Genomic DNA, 22013 nt, shown 5'->3' on the forward strand with positions numbered 1-22013 from the left:
TTTCTGTGTTTTAGTAGAGACGGGGTTTCACCATGTTGGCCAGGCTGGTCTCGAACTCTGACCTCAAGTGATCCACCTGGCTCGGCCTCCCAAAGTGCTGGATTAGAGGCGTGAGCCACTGTGCCTGGCCCTGATGTTGATGTTTTTTATTGGTGAACTAAACCGTGAGATTACTTGGTTAAGGTGGTGTTTGTGAGGATTTCTTTTTCTTTTTTTTTTTTGAGACGGAGTCTCGCTCTGTCGCCCAGGCTGGAGTGCAATGGCGCTATCTCGGCTCACTGCAAACTCCGCCTCCTGGGTTCGTGCCATTCTCCTGCCTCAGCCTCCCAAGTAGCTGGGACTACAGGTGCCCGCCACCACTCCCGGGTAATTTTTTTTGTATTTTTAGTAGAGATGGGGTTTCACCGTGTTTGCCTTAATCTCCTGACCTTGTGATCCGCCCGCCTCGGCCTCCCAAAGTGCTGGGATTACAGGCGTGAGCCACCGTGCCCAGACTTTGTGAGGATTTCTTACTATAGATTTACGTTTTTTCCCCTTTGTAATTACTAAATATTTGGGGCAGATACTTTGAAACTATGCAGATACCTTGTTTCTATTAAACTGTTTTTTTTTTTTTTTTTTTTTTTTTTGGAAGACAGGGTCTGGCTTTGTTACCCATTCTGTGGTGGCACGATGTCGGCTCACTAAGCCTCAACCCCCGGGCTTAAGCGATCCACCCACTTTAGCCTCCTGAGTAGCTGGGACTACAGGCATGTGCAGTCACACCGGGATAATTTTTGTGTTTTTTGTAGAGATGGGGTTCTTGAGCTCTTGGGCTCAAGCGACCCTCCCGCCTCAGCCTCCCAAAGTGCTGCGATACAGGCATGTGCCACTGCGCCCAGCGCCCAGCCAAAACTCTCACTTACTAATTTTAGCACCTAGTAGTTGATCTTGCATATGAAAATTGTTACTGTAATGTTTTAATGGTAATTTTCTAATTCCTTAATTTCTTCTATGTTTTTTGTTAGAATGCTGTAAGGAAAAGTCCTTTCTTCCCCGTTTTTGTAATTTCAGCTACTTATTTATATCAGCTACTTTATATATCTATATATGATGGATATTTATTTTGTTTTTGAGTTAACATTTTGTAGCTTGGCTTGTTCTGGTTTCAGCCATTGGAAACTCTTCCAGATTGGCTCCTGTGCCCTTTTCATATGTCTCATTCTTGTTGTTGTTGTTTTTAAGCATTTCTTTGCTTTCTGACATCACAAGATACCTACCCCAGCCATGGAATTAACCACTTCCTGAAGAACCATGGTTCTTATTATTGGAGAATGCTATTTAGAAACAAAGATTTGGGCCGGGCGCGGTGGCTCAAGCCTGTAATCCCAGCACTTTGGGAGGCCGAGACGGGCGGATAACGAGGTCAGGAGATTGAGACCATCCTGGCTAACACGGTGAAACCCCGTCTCTACTAAAAAGACAAAAAACTAGCCGGGCGAGGTGGCGGCGCCTGTAGTCCCAGCTACTCGGGAGGCTGAGGCAGGAGAATGGCGTGAACCCGGGAGGCGGAGCTTGCAGTGAGGTGAGATCTGGCCACTGCACTCCAGTCTGGGTGACAGAGCGAGACTCCGTCTCAAAAAAAAAAAAAAAAAAAAAAAAATAGAAACAAAGATTTGGATGCCACGTATTTATTATTATTAGACTGTCACTGCTTCTAGTCCCACTCAGTGGATACATAGAAAATGTAAATTGGCTGGGTGTGGTGGTGCACACCTGTGGTCCCAGCTACTTGGGAGGCTGAGGTAGGAGGATCACTTGAGCTTGGGAGGTAGAGATTACAGTGAGCCAAGATCGTGCCACTGCGCTTCAGCCTGTGTGACAGAGTGAGACCCTGTCTCAAAAAAGAGAAAATGTATGACTGGGCACAGCAACTCATGCCTCTAATCCCAGTACTTTGGGAGGCCGAGACAGGTGGATCACCTGAGGTCAGGAGTTCAAGACCAGCCTGACCAACATAGGGAAATCCCATCTCTACTAAAAATACAAAATTAGCCAGATGTGGTGGCACATGCCTGTAAACGCAGCTATTCGGGAGGTTGAGACAGAATTGCTTGAACCCGGGAGGTGGAGGTTGCGGTAAGCCGAGATCTTGCCATTGCACTTCAGCCTGGGCGACAAGAGCAAAACTCCATCTCAAAAGAGAAAAGAAAAAAAAGAAAGAAAATGTATATAGACAGCTGTTCCTCAGGATCTGTGAGGAATTGGTTCCAAGACCCTCTGTGGATACCAAAGTCCACAGATGCTCAAGTCCCTCATATAAAATGGCATAGTGTTTGCATATAACCTATGCACATCCTCCTGGATACTTTGTTTTGGTTTTGACACAGGGTCTCATTCTGTTGCCCAGGCTGGGGTGCAGCTGTGCATAGCTCACTGCAGCTATGAACTCTTGGGCTCAAGCAATCCTCCCACCTCAGCCTGTCAGGTAGCTGGGACTACAGGTGTGAGCCACCACACCTGATCTCCCAGATACTTTAAATCATCTCTGGATTACCTATAATACCTAATACAATGTAAATAAATACAGTGTAAATTATTGTTGTGCTATTTTTTAAAAATAAATTCTGTCCATTGTTGGTTGACTCCATGGATGCAGAAAGCAAAGATGTAGAGGGCCGACTGTATAGTTACTCATGCAAATACACACATTTATATGTATTTCTGTACATATCTGTATGTGTGTGTCACTGTGACTGTGAGTCTACACTGGTAACAGTTCAACTCCAGTGGCCTCATTCTGGCCTTCCCTCTTATTCAGAATGCCTTTCTCTGACAGGAGCGTAGCTCTCATTAGCTACGATGCATGTATGCACTTGCTCAACCCGAATATACAAGTAGCTTCAGAACCGTTGGCCTCCTGTGGATTCCAGGCTGTGCCCTACAAAAAGCAAATTTACCACCTAAAATATAGTGCTTGTATACAGTTCTTTTAGTCTTTAGCTTTTCGGTATCGTGTCATAACTTTTTTTTCAAAGATACTTAGGTCCTTAGATTCAAAATTACATTAATTCTTTTCTTTCCCATTCCCTTCATTGTGATATTGTGCCTCGTTGGTGTAACAGTTAGGTTCATCTGTTACGGTCTACATTCTCTCCTCCCCCACATATCCTGGTTAATTTGTAAATTTACATACATTAAAATTCAGTCTTTCTGGCATACAGTTCTGTGGGTTTCAACAAATGTCATGTATTCGCCACCACAATACTATACAGAACATTTCAGTCACCCCCAAAATTCCCCTGTGCTGGCCCTTTACAGGTAACCACCTCCCTCCCCTGCAGCTCCTGGCTACCACTGATCTGATCTGATCTGTTCTCTGCCCTTTTAGTTTTTGCTTTTCCAGAGAGTCATGTAAACGAGATCACAGTTCGGCCTCTTGCTTCACAAAGTGCAGTTAAGTTTCACTCATCTTGTGTGAATCAGCACTTCATTCTTTTTTATTGCTGAGTAGTAGTAGTCCACTGTGTGGATACACCACTGTTTATTCATTTGCCCATTTGGGTTATTTCTACTTTAGGATGATTAGACTCTTGTAAACATTTGGGTACAGATTTTTGTGTGAGTGTAAGCTTTTATTCTCTAGTGTTACATGCTATATTCTTTTTTCATGCTGCTGATAAAGACATACTCGAGACTGGGCATTTTACAAAAGAAAGAGGTTTATTGGACTTACAGTTCCATGTGACTGGGGAGGCCTCACAATCATGGCAAAAGGTAAAAGGCACATCTCACATGGTGGCAGACAAGAGAGCTTGTGCAGGGAAACTCCCCCTTATAAAACCATCAGATCTCATGAGACTTATTCAGTATCATGAGAACAGCACAGGAAAGTCTTGCCCCCATGATTCATTTACCTCCCACTGGGTCCCTCCCACAATGCGTGGGAATTCAAGATGAGATTTGGGTGGGACACAGCCAAACCATACCTGCCTTGGGGCGGGATTGCTGGGTATGTAATAGAGAATCTGGCCTTTGTCCTAGTTCCTGGGAAGTGCCCTCTAAATCCTTCGCATTCCCCAAGTGATAGGAGTTATTTATGGTGGCCCTTGCTAGTTTATGCTAATGAGATGACCCAGGATTGGGGCTGGCTACACCAGAAATGCTGTGGGTGTCATTAGAGAGCTGGGCTCTGAACCACGTGATAGTCCAGTCCGACCCACTGCCAGTGATGGTTACACCTACATAAGGAAGTTCCAGTAAAAATCTGGATACTTGCCAGGCGCAGGGACTCACGCCTGTAGTCCCAGCACTTCGGGAGGCCAAGGCAGGCGGATTACCTGAGGTCAGGAGTTTGAGACCAACCTGACCAACATGGAGAAACCCCATCTTTACAAAAAATACAAAATTAGCCAGGTGTGGTGGTACATGCCTGTAATCCCAACTACTTGGGAGACTGAGGCAGAAAAATCACTTGAACCTGGTAGGCAGAGGTTGCCGTGAACCGAGATCATGCCATTGCACTCCAGCCTGGGCAAAAGGAGTGAAACTCCATCTCAAAACAAAACAAAAAAAAAAACTGGACACTAAAGCTTGAGTGAGTTTCCCTCTTATTTATACAAGCTACTTGTATATTAGGATTGAACAAGTACATACATATGTCGTAGCTAATGACAGCTAGGCTTCTGTCAGAGAAAGGCATTCTAAATAAGAGGGAAACTCTTACATATTTTTATAAAATATGTAAGTACTTTTATCTCAGCTCACTGCAACCTCCACCTCCCAGGTTCATGCGATTCTCCTGTCTCAGCATCCCAAGTAGCTGGGATTAACAGGCACCTGCCACCACATCCAGCTAATTTTTGTATTTTTAGTAGAGACAAGGTTTCACCATGTTGGCCAGGCTGGTCTTGAACTCCTGACCTCAGGTGATCCACCCACCTTGGCCTCCCAAGTTGCTGGGATTACAGGCATGAGCCACTGTGCCTGGCCTTATTCTTTAACTGTTTAGTAGAATTCACTAGTGTAACCAACTAGAAGGAAACTTTTTTCTTTTTTTGAGACAGAGTTTTCCTCTTGTTGCTCAAGCTGGAGTGCAATAGCGCGATCTCAGCTCACTGCAACCTCCGTGTCCCGGGTGCAAGTGATTCTTCTACCTCAGCCTCCCGAGTAGCTGGGATTACAGGTGTGCACCACCACACCCAGCTCATTTTCTTTATTTTTAGTAGAAATGGAGTTTCACCATGTTAGCCAGGCTGATCTTGAACTCCTAACCTCAGGTGATCTGCCTACCTCAGCCTCCCAAAGTGCTGGGATTACAGCTGTGAGCCACCACGCCTGGCCAGGAAACTTCTTTTTCTTAGGTGTGGTGTGGTTGGTATTTACCTTGCTTGGTGTGGTCTGATTTTTTTTTCTTTTCTTTTTTTTTGAGACAGAGTTTCGCTCTGTTGCCCAGGCTGGAGTGCAGTGGCGCAATCTCAGCTCACTGCAACCTCTGCCTCCCAGGTTCAAGTGATTCTCCTGCCTCAGCCACCTGAGTAGCTGGGATTACAGGCATGAGCCACCACGCCCAACTAATTTTTTGTATTTTTAGTAGAGAAAGGAGTTCACCATGTTGGTCAGGCTGGTCTCAAACTCCTGACCTTGTGATCCACCTGCCTCAGCCTCCCAAAGTGCTGGGATTACAGGCATGCGCCACCACGCCCAACTAATTTTTTGTATTTTTAGTAGAGAAAGGAGTTCACCATGTTGGTCAGGCTGGTCTCGAACTCCTGACCTTGTGATCCGCCCGCCTCAGCCTCCCAAAGTGCTGGGATTACAGGCGTGAGCCACCAGGCCCGGCCTTGATTTTGTTTTTTCTTTTGAGACAGTCCTGCTCTGTCACCTGGGCTGGAGTGCAGTGGCTCGATCTCAGCTCACTGCGACCTCCACCTCCCAGGTTCACATGATTCTTGTGCCTCAACCTCCCTAGTAGCTGGGATTACAGGTGTGCACCACCATGCTCAGCTAATTTTTGTATTTTTAGTAGAGACAGGGTTTTTCCATGTTGCCCAAGCTGGTTTCAAACTCCTGGCCTCTAGTGATCCACTTGCCTCGGCCTCCTAAAGTGCTAGGATTACAGGTGTGAGCTACCATGCCTAGCCTTTTTTTTTTTTTTGAGACAAGGTCTTGCTCTGTCACCCATGCTGGAGAGCAGTGGCACAATCACAGCTCACTACATCCTCAACCCTCCTGGTCTCAAGCAATCCTCCCACCTCAGCCTCCCGAGTAGCTGGGACTATAAGTCACGTACCATGTCCAGCTAATTTTTTTTTTTTTTTTTCAGAGAGAGTCTCACTGCATTGCCCAGCTGGTCTTGAACTCCTAAGTTTAAGCTATCCTCCCACCTCAGCCAACCAAAGTGCTGGGATTACAGGTGTAATCCACCTCGCCTAGCTTTGCTTGGTGTTCTCTGAGTTTCTTCTATCTGTGGTTTTGTGTCTGTCATTAATTTTGGGAAACTCTAAGCCATTATTTCTTCAAATATTTCTTCTGCCCATTATCTTCTGCCCAAAATTAGCCAGGCGTGGTGGTGCATGCCTGTAATCCCAACTACTTGGGAGACTGAGGCATTGTCTTTCTCTTCTCCTTCTAGGATTCTAGTTGTGCATATTTTACATAGATACTGTCCCACAGCTTTTGGATGTTACGTTCTGGGTTGATTTTATTTTTCCTTCATTTTTTTCTGTTGTGTTTCAGTTAAGGTAATTTTTGTTAACTTATCGTCAAGTTTTACTGATTTTCTTTTCAGCAGTTTAGAGCCTACTGATGAGCCAACTAAAAGCATTCATCATCTCTGTTATGGTATTTTTCATGTCTTACATTTCTATTAATATTTAATTATAGGTTCCATCACTTTGCTGTAATCACCCATATGATCTTGCATAGTATCCACCATTTTTCTTGATATATTAACTTTTTTTTTTTTTTTTTGAGAAAGAGTCTCGCTCTGTCACCCAGGCTGGAGTGCAGTGGTGCGATCTTGGCTCACTGCAACCTCCATCTTCTGGGTTCAAGTGATTCTTCTGCCTCAGCCTCCCAAATAGCTGGGACTACAGGCTTGCACCACCACGCCTGGCTAATTTTTGTATTTTTAGTAGAGACAGGGTTTCGCCATGTTGACCAGGCTGGACTTGAACTCCTGACCTCAGGCGATCCTCGTGCCTTGGCCTCCCAAAACCATAATTTTTTTAAGTTCTCTCTTACTTCCAGAATCTGAGTCTGGTTCTGATGATTGTTTCATGTCTTCAGAATGTTTTCTTCTTGGCTTTTCATATAGCTCTATATATTTTGTTAAAAGCAACACATCTCACATAGGACAAGATACTTTGGTGAATAGTTTCTACACCTGAAAGTGAGGAGGCCTTTCCTGCTGCTAAGACTTTTGTTGCAGAGGTTGAATTAATGTATTATGGCTGGTGGAAAAGTAATTGCGGTTTTCGCATTTTTTAATGGCAAGAACCAAAATTACTTTTGTGCCAGCCTAACAGTAGTTAGGAGTTGTGCGTGGTTCAAGATTGGATTTGCTATGATTTTCCTTAGTGGTCTCGAGTTCCTGTGAGGATACGTTGTATTTCTGATTGGGGTTGGATACCAGAGCACTGTGTTTCTGACCCTGAGTTTCCAGGCTCAGAAGCTTTGTGCTGTGTCTCTGAGAGGGTCTCTCTCTGTGCTTCCCTTGCTCTGCTGTCCTCCTCCTGGAAATACTCTGCTGTTACTTGAACTGTAACGGGGGCTGGGGAGGAGCTGGCGTTCTTGGATTAAGTTGCAGTTTTAGGCACTGTGTCCTTAGGGTTTGGGAGGGTCTCCGTTTACTTGCCCCATCCCAGCTAATTACTGCCCCAGCCACGCAACCTCCAGATGAGGTGTGTCCTCACCATCACCACCAGTGGTATTTCTGCCCCCTCCTCCGGGATGGGGCTTTTCTTCCCTCTGCCACAGTGACTTTTCACCAGTGTCCAGACGGCAACAGTATTTGTGCCCCTTTTCCCTCATAGAATGCTTTTGTTCTGTGAAATGAGAGAAAGCGTATGGTAAGTTCCTTTACCCATGACCAAGGCCGCTGTATACTTCCCTGGGTGTGTGCATCACAGCTGACACTTCTTAGGGCTCTTTCCAGTGTTTTCTCCGAGCCCCTGGTAGAGATTGTGAAGAAAAAGCCTGGAAGATAAGGCGACTCCCTCAGTTTCTGCAGGCCCCTGGGTCTTAACACTCTTGCAGCCCATATTCTGCCTTCACCAATCACTTTTAGGAAGGCTGTTCTTTTCAGTGTCTGTTTACAACGACCCTACCGAAACTAGTGCTAATGTCTTCTCTCCCCTTGCAGGCAACTGCCCCTCTCCGTTTGGGGCCATTTGGTTACTCTGCAACCTCAACTTTCCAATGGATTTGGAAAAAAGTCCTAATTTATAGTTCATCTGGCTCATTTGCATTGTAAGAGTGGAAGAAATGCTCCTTCTACCCCTACATCCCAGAGTGGAAGCTGGAAGTGCTGTGATTTAAATATATATATATGCACATTTTATTGAATGTAAAACATGAGTGTAATTAATTCTAAAACCAGAATTCAGAAAATCATGAGCCATTTTTAATTTTTTATCTAAATTTTTTAATGTTTAAATTATAAAGGTGATAAGATTAGAGAAATTTGGGAAATAGAAAACCCCAAGAGCTATTTTCTTTTTTGCATATTCATTTGAATCTTTATGTGGTAATATTTTTAGATTTCTCCTCATTCTACCTCTCATTCTCACATCTACCAATACATGCCTTCATAGTCTAGATTTATAGACGTTTTAAAACTCTGCCTAGGGATGCTTCAGAGCACATGATAAGATTAACCACAGTGTAGTTTGGACATCAATTGTACGGGCTGCTCTCTTTCTAAAATCCTTTTCTCTGCCTGGCATGTTGACCAGGAGTCTCCTTTCCATTCCTGCTCTGCCGACCCTGCTGGCCAGAGTCCTTGCCCGAGACCTTCAGGTCAGTCAGTGTCTCCTGGTGTGCATTTGGGAAAGGCTGCTCCATACGCTCACATCCCACTGGGTTTCATTTGACCTGGTGAGCCCGTAGCAATTCGATTTGGCTTAATTGGCCACCCTTAATCCTGTAGCTGTCATGCTACTCAATGTAATGACTAGCAGGGACAACTTTTTCATCTTTAGTTAAACTCCAGTTACTCATTTGGAAAATGGCTTCTCCAAATGTGTATCATTCTTGACAGTTGTTCACATTTGTTTCCCTGGTCCTAAAGCAAGATTATAAAAATCAAATAGAACCTGTGTGTGAGGGCCCTTGTTTGCACAATGAGGAGAAGACACACCTCATCTGGAGATTGCATGACTGGGGCAGCATCCTACAGCTCCGCATAAGAGGCAGCTCAACCAACTGCCCAGGGAAGAGCGCTTCTTCCTGAAGCCAACAGTTGGGGCTCTCAGAAAAGAATGTGATGTTTGAAATGTAAATAAGGGATCTTCCATAAGGTTATTCCTAGGCCAAGCAAAGGGAGGTTCCCTAAAGCACAATAGAAAAAATGTTCTTTACTAATTGCTGTTAAGATGACAGATGGGGCCGGGCATGGTGGCTCACGCCTGTAAATCCCAGCACTTTGGGAGGCCAAGGCAGGCAGATCATTTGAGGTCAGGTGTTCAAGACCAGTCTGGCCAACATGGCAAAACCCGGTCTCTACTAAAAATACAAAAGCCAGACGTGGTAGCCCGCGCCTATAATCCCAGCATCTTGGGAGACCGAGGCACAAGAATTGCTTGAACCTGGGAGGCAGAGGTTGCAGTGAGCTGAGATTGCACCACTGCGCTCTAGCCAGGGTGACAGAGCGGGACTTTTGTCTCAAAAAAAAAAAAAAAAGACAGATGGAAACTTGCAATGAAAAAGAAAATGATGCACTTTGGGAGGCCAAGGTGGGAGGGTGGATCACCTGAAGTCAGGAGTTCGACACCAGCCTGGCCAACATGGTGAAACCCCGTCTCTACCATGAGCTGGGCGTGGTGGCGTGCGCCTGTAATCCCAGCTACTTGGGAGACTGAGGCAGGAAAATCGCTTGAACCTGGGAGGCGGAGGTTGTGGTGAGCCAAGATCACATCACTGCACTTCAGCTTGGGTGACAGAATGAAACCATCTCAAAAGAAGGAAAGGAAAGGAAAGGAAATGATGCACACTGACAGCAACGGGGCGGGTGTGGGGGAAATGCTCAGTTATGCAGCTGTCGGCACAGACAGCCATTTCTGATAATTTGGTAACTTGGGTTTTCTATGATGTTCAAATGATTTTACCGTCCCTAGTGGTTCCCTTCTGTCTTGCTGTGTGCTGCTGCTTCAGAAAGAGGTGTTCCCTTTGATCTAAGTAATACTATATTTTAGGGAATGTTTTCAAGTGTAACACTTTTTAATCAAAATGTTCTTTTTCTGTCATTCCCTGCTTTAGTAAACCCCTTCAAATATGTCATTCTTTCAAAACTTCACCTTTTATTTTTTCCTCAATTGTTGCTTCATTTGGTTCTATATAAAGTCATGCCAAGGACTAAATGAATTTAGGGAATTAGGAATTGAAGATTTTTGAAACTATGTAAAATTAATTGTAAAGGCCTTACTGGTAGGGAGGAGGAGAACAGTGCAGTGTATTGACAAGGTTGACTTGTTTGTAAGGTCATTTCTCTCCCTTCAGATGCAGGTGTCCTAAGTGACTTCCCTCCCCCACATTCTTTTTGTCTCTATCTCCTTTACTCACTTATCAGCAATCCTTGGAAGGCTTTCCACCACAGCTCACCTGATTATTTCCTTACTTTCTTCTAGCTTGAAACTCAAAGAGGCTAAGCGAAAGGGGAAAGCTTGCTTAGATGCAGAGTTCTAAGAATGAAGTAGTTGGGAGATTTGATGACCCACCGCTTAGTCCTTGGCAGGTCCAGTTCCTCTTCTCTTTTAGGATTCTAACACCGCTCCCTCTCCTCGCAGTTCACCTCATGAAGAGAACATGTATAAGGCTAAATACCTCTCTTCTGGGGTAAAATAATGTTACAGCAGCATTTAGCAAATCTTTTTAAATGTTCCAAGCTTCCAAGCTTAAGAAAACGTCCATCTGAGGATTTTATTTCCCAGTTCTGAAGGAATCCACACAAATTTAAACACTAAATAACTTACCTTTCCTTTAAATAAAAAGACAAATGACTACTGGTTTTAAATTGCTGGGTTTTATTAAGATAATTGGCAAAATTTCAACATACTTCTTACCTGAATGAACAGTTGTAATAAAATATGAAGGATCACTCATGACTACAACTGAACTCAAAAGTTAGCTGTAGAGCAGATCTGTGAATTGATGAATTTACTTGGTAAGAAATAATTCACTTCATTCGCTTCACTCCATAGAGAATTCTTTGCAGAGAAATGTTATGAACAAGAGAACAAAGCCTGTCTCTCACCAAAGAGCACCTAGAGTAAGAGTTTACAATGATGTATCTGGATTATCTAATTCATCAAAGTTTATTTCCTTTTCAAAAACAACTGCTGTGTCAGTCTGGAGTTCCCTGTCCTATTTCATGTTTTCTAATTAGTACAATAAATAGTCTTCAAAATAGAAGATAAAATGCTGCTACAGGAAGTAACAATTGTTTTTCAACACCATACCATTTGTCTGGAAAATCATTGTGTTATAATACTGGCAGTATCTTACTTTGTTTTGCAAGAGATATTTAAGCTATTTGCAGATCAGAATAGAAGAGTGGGCATTTGTCCTTTAACATCACGTGATTTTCAAAGGTGAAAAAAATTTCTTTTGCTAACGTATGATTCAAAGAAAAATGGTATCAAAGTATGGACAAAACTATAGTATTCCCTTTTATAGCCTTGCTTAATTAAGAATGTTCACTGAGTGAATAAATTAGGTTTAAAAATTAAAACAATAATTTAGATCATTTTCCCACAAAGCCTTAGCAAGGATTTGATGGGGAAGGAAGTACTTGAACCATAGCAGTTTTATCTGTAAACACTGAACTTGGCCATGCATCATTTTCATCTGCCCACTGGATGTTGCACTTCTCACTGGCACAGTGTTCAACAGTGGAGTGTGGTTGTCATGAAAATGCAGTATTGACACTATACCACTATAAATGTGGTCAAAATTAGACTCAGTGTTGACATTGACATTGTTGCCATCGTCCTTGGAAAAGGTGTTACTTTCAAGGAGCCTCCTAAATGCAACAGTAACTTTAATCATAATAATTCAAGGACAATGGATGGCACTTCTAGGTAAAGAAAAGGTATATACATAAGAGTTTCTACCCATCCTCTTTAGTACAGACCTAAATGGGATTAGTAGCCCCAGTGTGTGTTGCTGTAATGTTGCCTAACCTCATATCCCTCAAAAGTACACATCTAGAAATTGAACAAAGGAAACCTTTAAATTGGGGACTGAGTCCCTTTGAAACTCACAGTGAATGTACAAGGAGTTTGTAATGACTTCAGTTGGTGACCTGAAGTCTGTTTCCCTAACCAGTACTACACTCTTGTTTGGATTTATTTTACTATTTCCTATTCTAACAAAACTTGTTTAGCAGGCAAACAGATTGATGCAGACCATGTTAAATTGAAAAAGTGATACTGCCACTCTTTAAGGATTGAGTGTAGAACTTTCACCACCACTAAATTACACAATGAATAAAAATACAAAACACATAATTCACAGACTATACCTCAGCATTAACAGTTTATATATATTATATAGATACTTTTATATCTGTCTAATATTTTTACAATCACCAGATACACCATCATTAAATACAAGTTACAGAAATATGTAGATACCATTAGTTAGAGGGTTACTTATTGCTTACGTCAGCAAGCAGCAGATAAGGGCACAGGATTTAAACTGAAGGGAACTACTTCCTATCACCAGTGGCATTAAGATACAACACTGCATTTCACAAAGCACTGCTTTTTATCTAGTTTGTAGAACCAAGAGCAGCATATATCAGACCAATAACCACTATTTTAGTATGTATTATAGAATTTTAAAGGATTTACCTTACAAATGGTACCTAACTACTCTATAAATATGCATGTTGTGAACAAATGAATAGTTGCTATTTTTTACAATATTGGTTTATAACGACCACACTAGAACTACTTTGCTTTATTTTCTAGAGAGCTAATGGCATGAGAAATGAGTTAACACTGCTGTGTAGTCGGACCTACAAAATCCACACCCTTAAAGATGGGTCTGTGTTTGTCCCAGTTTTACCCAGCCGTTTTCTTCCCCACTGAGAAAGCCTAGCGTGTGAAACTTTTTCCCTTTACCTTTATTCTGATCAAAAGCATTACCAATAGACAACAAGAGAAATTTTAAAAAGCTTTTTTTTTACTTCACTAAGCACTTTGGACTGTAATGTGTACCAATAGTCTGCTGCCTCTGTTTTCTTGTTTTCTTAGATAATTTGATTTGAAACTGACACTGCACCTGATGGGTTAACAAGATCTAGGCTTCAGAAAGTGACAGCTATGAGTGAGGACCATGTGTGGGGCAAAGCCTCAGAATGATGAAGGTTCCAGTGCTTTCGTTGGGGCCATGTTGACTCCTTTTCAACCATTTGTCACAGACTTGAGAAGAAGAAATGACTTCAAAATCAAGAGAAAACAAATACTGAAAGTCTCTACTTACATCCAAATTTTTAAAAATAAAATCTGTAGATTAACAATGTGATCATTGCTGAAGTGAAGCTGTTTTTGTCTATTTGATGTAGCGCTACTGGTACCCAAAATATGCCAGTCATCTATGTCTTTAAAATTCAGGGATTTTCTGTTATGGGCCTGGGGAGCGTGTACTAGCCTATAAACACGTGATTAGGTGGGGGACACTTCTTAGCGAGAGCACTCACCCTTGTGAGTGAGCACTCCAGAGGTGCCACCCGTGGGCATTGGCCGGGCTGGTCTGCAGTTGACTAGGGCAGGGTAACACCAAGACATTCGTGACTCTCAGAGGATCAGAGGCTGCTTCACTTAATGAATGAATCTGATAGTTTATTTGTTGTCTTTAGTTGACAACATGCTTCTGGCTTGAAACTGCAGAAACAGCAAAAAGACAGTTTCAAAATATCAAATACAATATTGAAATGAGAAGCACGTGTCCTCTCTCTGCGGTCTGAGGCTACATGTAAGCAGGACACTGATGTGTCTTCCAGTTACAACTAAACAGACCTGGCTGTCAGTCATCTGCATTCTCAGTGGCTTCTGGGCTCACTTCAGGCAATACTTTCAGCCTCCTTCATGCTGATTACTTCACTCCCTTGGGGGAAATAATTTTAGAGAAGATAAAAGTAGCATTTTTCATTCTCTAAAATCACTTTTTATTTTATAGTGGTAAATGCCTTTGCTGTCTGAACTAAAAAAAAGACAAAATACAGAAATGCTTTTGATTTTCTTTGTAAATGGCATTTTGACTCTATAGTGTATTTGTACCTGACATCATCTCCGTTAAATCAGTTTTATTCCTGAGATGAGGGTACAGTGGAAAACACATTAGCATCATAGATTAAAACCAGTTGACAGTGGTCTCCTAAAATGCTAAATAATAAAAATTCCACCAAAAGCACCATAACAGGTTATGAAACTCCCAAATAACTACAGCCCTAGGAAATATTTTTTAATTAAAAATGTTCATAGTCTTTTATGTTACAGGAAAAAAATCCATAAATCTTTCGGACTATAAACCGCCTCACAAGTCTGAGAATATGACACTTTTACACTGATTTACCACTTTCATTATTGTCAGTTAAAATCCATATGGCTTTTAGTCTTTCACCTACCCAAAAAGGTTAGGGGGCAGGGGGTTCCTTCATAGTGCCCAGGATTTTGAGGGACATTTCCCAACCAAATTTAATTTAGCATTAAATTTTCCATAGACATATTAGGCACATCAGACCAGATTTCAACCACATTGAGATTTCAACACTGTATATCCTGACTGAAATAACTAACTCGAAAGCCTCCACTAGTGACATGAAGGGATGGTGGGAAGGGGGTTTTATATAGGTGTCGAGACACATCACAGGGACCAGTGTGTAATTTTGCAAGTGAAACTGCCAATACTTTTTTTTAGATTGAAAACACTGTACTTTGAGTTTCCTAGAGATCTATTTACATTGAAGAATTGAGCCATCCATGGATTCATAATGAAGCACATATGTTTTAGAAATGTCTACCTTGTTTCTACTCTGATAGTGGTGTTTTTATTGGGGGAGACCTAGCTAACCTACTTGAAAGAAAAATTATTCTATTTTATAGCTCCAAGGAAGATCTGGGCATGGAATATCATGAGTCTTTCTGAGCTTCCTCATGTTTTCACTGTACCCTTTCCAACTATTTTGCCTCCATGGCAGAGAACTTCTTATCCTATTTCTCTTCCCACTTCCAGTAAGTGAGGACAGGCTAGTGCCTATTTTGTGGGAAGGCTCTTGAGCAGAGAGAAATGAATAAAACTTTGGATTAAACCTGAATCTGTGCCACTTCTTTGAGTAGTGGTGGCGTATATGAGACAATCTAGAAACTCTCTTCCCCGGGAATTTGAACTGTTCATTTTCCAACCCTGAACAGACAAGAGACAAGCTCTCCATTCTGTATATCTGCTTCCCTGTTGAACCCAAATTGAAAGCAGCGGGAAACTCTCCAGCACCACTCCATTCAGGCAATGATGACTGAACTGATTTTTTCTCCATCATTAACTCATTAATAAGATTGGCTTTCTTTGGTGCACCAGGACCAAACATTTCAACTGGTGGCAAAAACTGGGCACTGTGAGGTTTGCTTGCTTCTATTTGTGTGAGATCTAGGTAGCCTGGGTCTTCCAGCACGTTGATTTGGGACCCTGGGCTCAGACTAGTTCTATCAGTGAATGAATCCACACGCCCATCATAGCCTAGATCGGCTGGTGCTGAGCACTGGTGCTGAGGCCAAGGGCGTTTGCACTCTCCATGATTCTCCTTATCATCCCCACCATCTTCTTGCCCTCCTTGAAAAGAGTTCTCTGTCCAATCTGATTCCTCACTAACATTTACAGCTTTGTTCATGTCCCTCAGGAATACCACAATAACCGTGATGTTATCACTTGACCCAGCATCACGAGCTGATGCCACTAACTTGTGGGCAACCATGCTGCTGTCTCCGTTATTCTCTTTCAGGTGGTCGGACACAACTTTCACTGCCTCATCAGGGTTCACGGTGTCATAGAAGCCATCACAGGCCAGAATGAGGTAGTCTTCGGTCCCATCCAGAACAGTGGAGGCAGAATCTGCATCCCCACAGATATATGGCTTATGTTCAGCATCTCCTGCGGGAAGCAGAGTGTAGGGGCATCATTAGCCTTTGTTTTACCTTGCATGCTAAGAACGTTTATGACCAATGCCATGACTCTGATCACAACTTACTGGATTGTGAACTGAATTGACTGGAAAGAATTTATAAAATAGTTTTTGACAAAATACTTACATTCTCTGGTAATCAGATCTGCTTACTCCTTACTCCCAGTTAAATAATTGCTAAGTTACTGGGCATAAGTCCTTACCTAGCTTAGACTCTGAATCTGCACCTCTGGCTATGATTTAGGCTTAGCTGAGTGTAACAACAATGTCAGATCTAAGTTTGTTGCTGTACTGAAAAATTCAGTACACTATGTAGGAAAACATGGTTGATTTAGTAGATATGTTCTTTTGCAGGTGGTTTTGATTTAGTTGAAATTTGAAAACAAGTTCACATTGAAAGAAACAAACCAAAGCTCTGATCATTCTCTTCATTAAATCATTTTTGTTCTATTCTTGTTTAGAAATCAATAAATAGTTTCATGCTGCGAGCACAAAGGAAGGTTTGAGTTACACGAGATTATATAAATCAAGTCTAACTCCCTTAAGCCAGGAAGAGTTATGTGGCTGACCCAAGCCCTCACACATGGGAGCTGAATGCAGTTTTCTTGATTCCCAACCCACTTGGCTTTCTTTTTTTTTTTTTTTTTGAGATGGAGTCTCGCTCTGCCGCCCAGGCTGGAGTGCAGTGGCCGGATCTCAGCTCACTGCAAGCTCCGCCTCCTGGGTTTACGCCATTCTCCTGCCCCAGCCTCCCAAGTAGCTGGGACTACAGGTGCCCGCCACCTCGCCCGGCTAGTTTTTTGTATTTTTTAGTAGAGACGGGGTTTCACCGTGTTAGCCAGGATGGTCTCGATCTCCGGACCTCGTGATCCACCCGTCTCGGCCTCCCAAAGTGCTGGGATTACAGGCTTGAGCCACCGCGCCCGGCCAGCTTTCTATTTTTTAATGGTGCTTTTACCCGTAACTTCTAAAGAACAGACAAAATGTATGGCCATTTTTCTCTCATATTTAGAGATTGCCATATTCTTCATATGGCTCTGATCATCACCCCACTTCTGTCTTTATTGTTATTGTGCATTTCCCCGCTTATTAACAACTGAGAATTCAAGGTCTTTCTGGGCCTTTCTGTCTTCCTTTTCTTGCTTAGCTCGTCCTGTCACAGAATGACATCTGAGCTGGTCCTGAAGGGTAAGTTAGTTATCACCAGGCAGAGAAGTTGTCTCAGTTGAGGGAACAGGATAAGCAAAGGCAGAGGTAACTGTTAGGGAGTAATGTGCAGTTGGAGAGTAGGGTGCTTGGGGTAGGAACGAGACTGCAGACCTTGAGCCCACACTAAACTAAGTTTTTATCACCAGACTACTGAGATAATTGGTCATTTAGGATTTTCAGATCCAGAGCACTTCCAAATCCATTCATTTTGTTTACATTGATTACATTCCTTTAGGTACTTTGTGAGAGCACAGCCAAAGGGTCCTTAGCCTATGAGGTAACTAAATAGCTTATGACTACAACAAGGGACTCTCATTCACTTTTTTTTTTTTTTTTTTTTTTTTTTTTTTGAGGCAGGGTCTTACTCTTGTCACCCAGGCTGGAGTGCAGTGGCGCGATCAGGGCTCACTGCAGCCTCAATCTCCCAGGCTCAGGTGATCCACCTCAATCTCCCAGGGCTCAGGTGATGGCCCCTCCCAAGTAGCTGGGACTACAGGTGCACACCACCACGCCCAGCTAATTTTTCTTTTCTTTTCTTTTTTTTTTTTTTGTAGAGATAGGATCATGCTATCTTGCCCAGGCTGGTCTTGAACTCCTGGCCTCAAATGATCCATCTGCCCACCTTGGCCTCCCAAAGCGCTGGAATTACGGGCATGAGCCACCACACTCGGCTCTCTCTCACTTCTTTTTTTTTTTTTTTTTTTGAGACAGAGTCTTGCTCTGTTGCCCAGGCTGGAGTGCAGTGGCACAATCTTGGCTCACTGCAGCCTCTGCCTCCCAGGTTCCAGCAGTTCTCCTGCCTCAGCCTCCTGGGTAGCTGGGATTATAGGTGTACACCACCACACCTGGCTAATTTTTGTATTTTTAGTAGAGACGGGAGTTTCGCCATATTGGCCAGGCTGGTCTCGAACTCCTGATCTCAGTTGATCTGCCTGCGTTGGCCTCCCAAAGTGCTGGGATTACAGGTGTGAGTCACTGCATCTGGCCTCTCATTCACTTCTTTACAAAAAAATAAAAACAAAACAACACAGGGTACTGAGCAATAATTCCTAGAGTAGGGTATCATAAATCATCATTACATAGTATTATAAAAACAAGAACTAAACTCCAGATATTTACAAAGGGCTTTACTGTACAGCAGTGGCATACTGCTTAGTGGTTAAGGACACCAGCACTAGAGTCAGACTGCCTGGGTCCAAATCCTAGCTCTTCTATTTGTCACCTACACAACTCTCATCAATTACTATCCTTTCCATTGCACTAAAACCAAACTTTTTGACTCAGGGAAGATTAAAATGAAGATAAACTCACTTGAGTGATCTGACTATATATTCATTATTTCTAGTATCTGGTATGGGTTCTCTGACCCAAGAAAGTTGGCCAGGTGCAGTGACTCACGCCTGTAATCCCAGCACTTTGGGAGGCCAAGGCGGGAGGATACTTGAGGTCAGGAGTCCGAAGCCAGTCTGACCATCATGGTGAAACCTTGTCTCTACTAAAAATACAAAAATTAGCCAGGCCTGGTGGCGTGCATGTGAAGTCCCAGCTACTCAAGAGGCTGAGGCAGGAGAATCGTTTGAACCGAGGAGGCAGAGGTTGCAGTGAGCCCAGATTGCGCCATTGCACTCCAGCCTGGATGACAGAGGGAGACTGTCTCAAATAAAAAAGTTTCTTTCCAACATTTTACATTTCTGTTTAATCCTCAAATAGGCTAGAAAGCTCATTAGGAACTCTATGGATAACTCTGCTAGAACCAGTGTGGACACATGCCCTATCCAGCAGGTTACATGATTAGATACACAGAACAACAAATAATTACTTAATATAATTACCTGGGTTAGTATATCTATTAGGTAAGAAATTAGTCTTCAATGTTATAAACGCTCATTTCACTCCTTCCATTCACAAACATACAACCCTCTCATCTTACTCATATCTAGGCTCTTCTCCCTTCATTCATTCATTATTTTTATTGTTTTATTTTGAGACGGAGTCTCGCTCTGTCTCGCCCGGGCTGGAATGCAGTGGTGCGATCTCAGCTCATTGCAACCTCCACCTCCTGGATTCAAGCGATTCTCCTGCCTCAGCCTCCCAAGTAGCTGGGATTACAGGCACGTACCACCATGCCCAGCTAATTTTTGTATTTTTAGTAGAGACAGGGTTTCACCATGTTGGTCAGGCTGGTCTTGAACTCCTGACCTTGTGATCCATCTGCCTCGGCCTCCCAAAGTGCTGGGATTAGAGGCATGAGCCACCGTGCCCAGCCCTCATTGATTATTTCTTACAGGAGTCAAAACCATCTTTCCCAAGCATGCTTTTGATTTAGTCAACTTCACTTCTATGCTATGGTGCCTCCATAGCCTGTTAGAGCTCATCAAAACTCAATCCATTTAAGCAGAAAATGCAAAAATTTAAGAGATATTTAAAAATAAATAAATAAAATCCAACATGGATTCAGTGTCCTTCATCAATTTACTAAAGTTCCCATCCCCTACTCTACCTGACTATATGATTATCATCATTATTATTTTCTGAATTCCATCTCTAAAAATAAATGTGATCTGAGTCACACTGTTCCCAAAAATCTTGTTTTAGTGCTTCAATTAAAAGACTACTGCAACTGTTAGTTTGGAACAGAACATACAAAGATTTGCACAGAGAAAATGCTGCCAAAGTTCTGGCTTTTCACCTGCTCTACTGTTGGGTGTCACATTCATGACATTTCGCCCCCAAATTTGGTAGGAGGGCATGAATATCCATTTCATGGTAGAAATGGCAACATCCTTTTGTCTTCAGCCTCCTCTCTCCATATGTTAGGAAACATATCATGCTTCTGTCAACTTCGGATCATAAGTCAGAAAGGCTCATGGGGAAAAACTGTTGAAAACCTTTTCATTTTTTAAGTATCATTTCTTTCCTGAGTAGAGCTGAACTCTGCCCAGGAGTCCTTTTTCTTGTCCTTTTGCAGCCCCCTATTTTATTCCATGTGGTTTCCAATTCTTTCTCAAATTCTTCAACTCCCTCATCCACTTAAGCTACTGGTTTTTGGTAAATGGCCTAATTTCCTACTTCAAAGACAAGTTGATCAGGCTTGAATTTTCTCAATTCGCCTCCCACTCCTGCCACACACACTCTCTTTGTTTAATCTGTAGCAATTCCCCCATATCAGCTACCATTTTCTCGGGGTAAGCAGTGTCCTTTTCCTGTCCTAACAGTGAGCCTGTGCTGCTGGTCCTGTCTGCCTAGGACTCTAGCTTCTCTCTCGTCTTCAATTTCTCCTCTACTTGCTCTCTTCCTTTTCCTACAAACATGCTTAAATCTAAAATCTCCTCATCCTAAAAATAGAAACAATAAAAGGGAACCCTTTCCTGAATCAGCTTTTGCCTTAAACCACCACACTATTTCCTTTCTCCCCTTCACCATCAAACTGCCCAAGAAATTAAATCTACGCTTGCTCCTTTATGTTACTGCCTATTCCCGCGTACCAGATTGTTTGTTGATTAGTAGGTTTTCCCACCTACCAATCCGTCTCATCAGTTAAATTGATACCCTCCTCCATATCCCTTTTTAGCTCTCCTCATCTCTGTAACAAACTCTATGAATGTCTCCCAGCCAGCCTGTTTCTACTCTAGCCCAGCTTCCATACAAATATCTTTATAAATACAAATCTGACCCTGTGGCCCCTCTGCGTATTCACCTGGTAAAGTCCAGACTACTTAGCCTTGCACATAAGGCCCTTCGCAATCTGGCACCAACACTGCTAATCTCTTACCACTCCCATCTCTGCTCTAACCTTCTGTACTTGTTGTTTTTCCTAAAACATGCCATGCCCTTTCAAACCCCTGTGCATTTATGCTTCCCTCTACCTGTGTAGGGATTTCCTTCCCAGCACATTATCCTCCACATTCAACTCAAAAGTCACTCCATGTATGAAGTCTCCCTTATCCACTCTTAGATTATTTTTTATTATTAAAATAGAGATGAGGTCTCACTATGTTGCCCAGGTTGGTCTCAAAATCCTGGGCTCAAGCATTCCTCCCACCTTGGCCTCCCACAGTGCTGGCTGCCACACCCAGCCTTCTCTCTGAGATTGTCACTTATTAAGGGACATTCTTCCCATCTTTAGTTTTACCTTTTAGAAGAAGAGGCTGGTATCCTCTAGTAAGTTAGTTCTGTAAAAGCATTAAAGATGATCCTCAGTCCTCTGACAAAGACAGGTCAGATCAGGCGAAGCAGGTGTTTGGTTTGAGCTGTCAACCTAATTCACTGGCCACTCAAGCACTCATATAATGATTATTAATGTAAATTGGTTCCACAAATAGTATAGTCCTCTGGTTCAGTGATTTTCAGTCAAGGATAGCATTTGATGGGTGTTGGGTCCTGTTAAACCTACAATGTGCATGATAAAGACTTTTCCCCACCA

The 22013-nt window shown here is 42.7% G+C and overlaps 2 protein-coding genes across 4 annotated transcripts in view; one reads left to right on the top strand and one right to left on the bottom strand.

Moving 5' to 3' along the window:
- TRIM37 (tripartite motif containing 37) overlaps positions 1-13728 on the top strand; it is a 125686-nt gene extending 111958 nt beyond the window's left edge. For 2 of the 3 annotated variants that reach the window (XR_004055020.1, XM_030923389.1), the window contains exon 26: positions 13458-13728. Coding sequence is in view for 2 of the 3 variants with exons in the window: in XM_030923389.1 (XP_030779249.1) it covers positions 13458-13461 (4 nt within the window). In the remaining variant the exon portion in view is untranslated. The remainder of the gene's footprint in view (positions 1-13457) is intronic. The other variant, XM_010376828.2, reaches the window with a different exon arrangement.
- PPM1E (protein phosphatase, Mg2+/Mn2+ dependent 1E) overlaps positions 11206-22013 on the bottom strand; it is a 229647-nt gene continuing 218839 nt past the window's right edge. The window contains exon 7 of the mRNA XM_030923392.1: positions 11206-16350. Coding sequence (XP_030779252.1) covers positions 15293-16350 — 1058 coding nt within the window. The 3' untranslated portion in view covers positions 11206-15292. The remainder of the gene's footprint in view (positions 16351-22013) is intronic.

The sequence above is a fragment of the Rhinopithecus roxellana genome, chromosome 19 (assembly GCF_007565055.1).
Source record: "Rhinopithecus roxellana isolate Shanxi Qingling chromosome 19, ASM756505v1, whole genome shotgun sequence".
Classification (NCBI taxonomy): Eukaryota; Metazoa; Chordata; class Mammalia; order Primates; family Cercopithecidae; genus Rhinopithecus; species Rhinopithecus roxellana.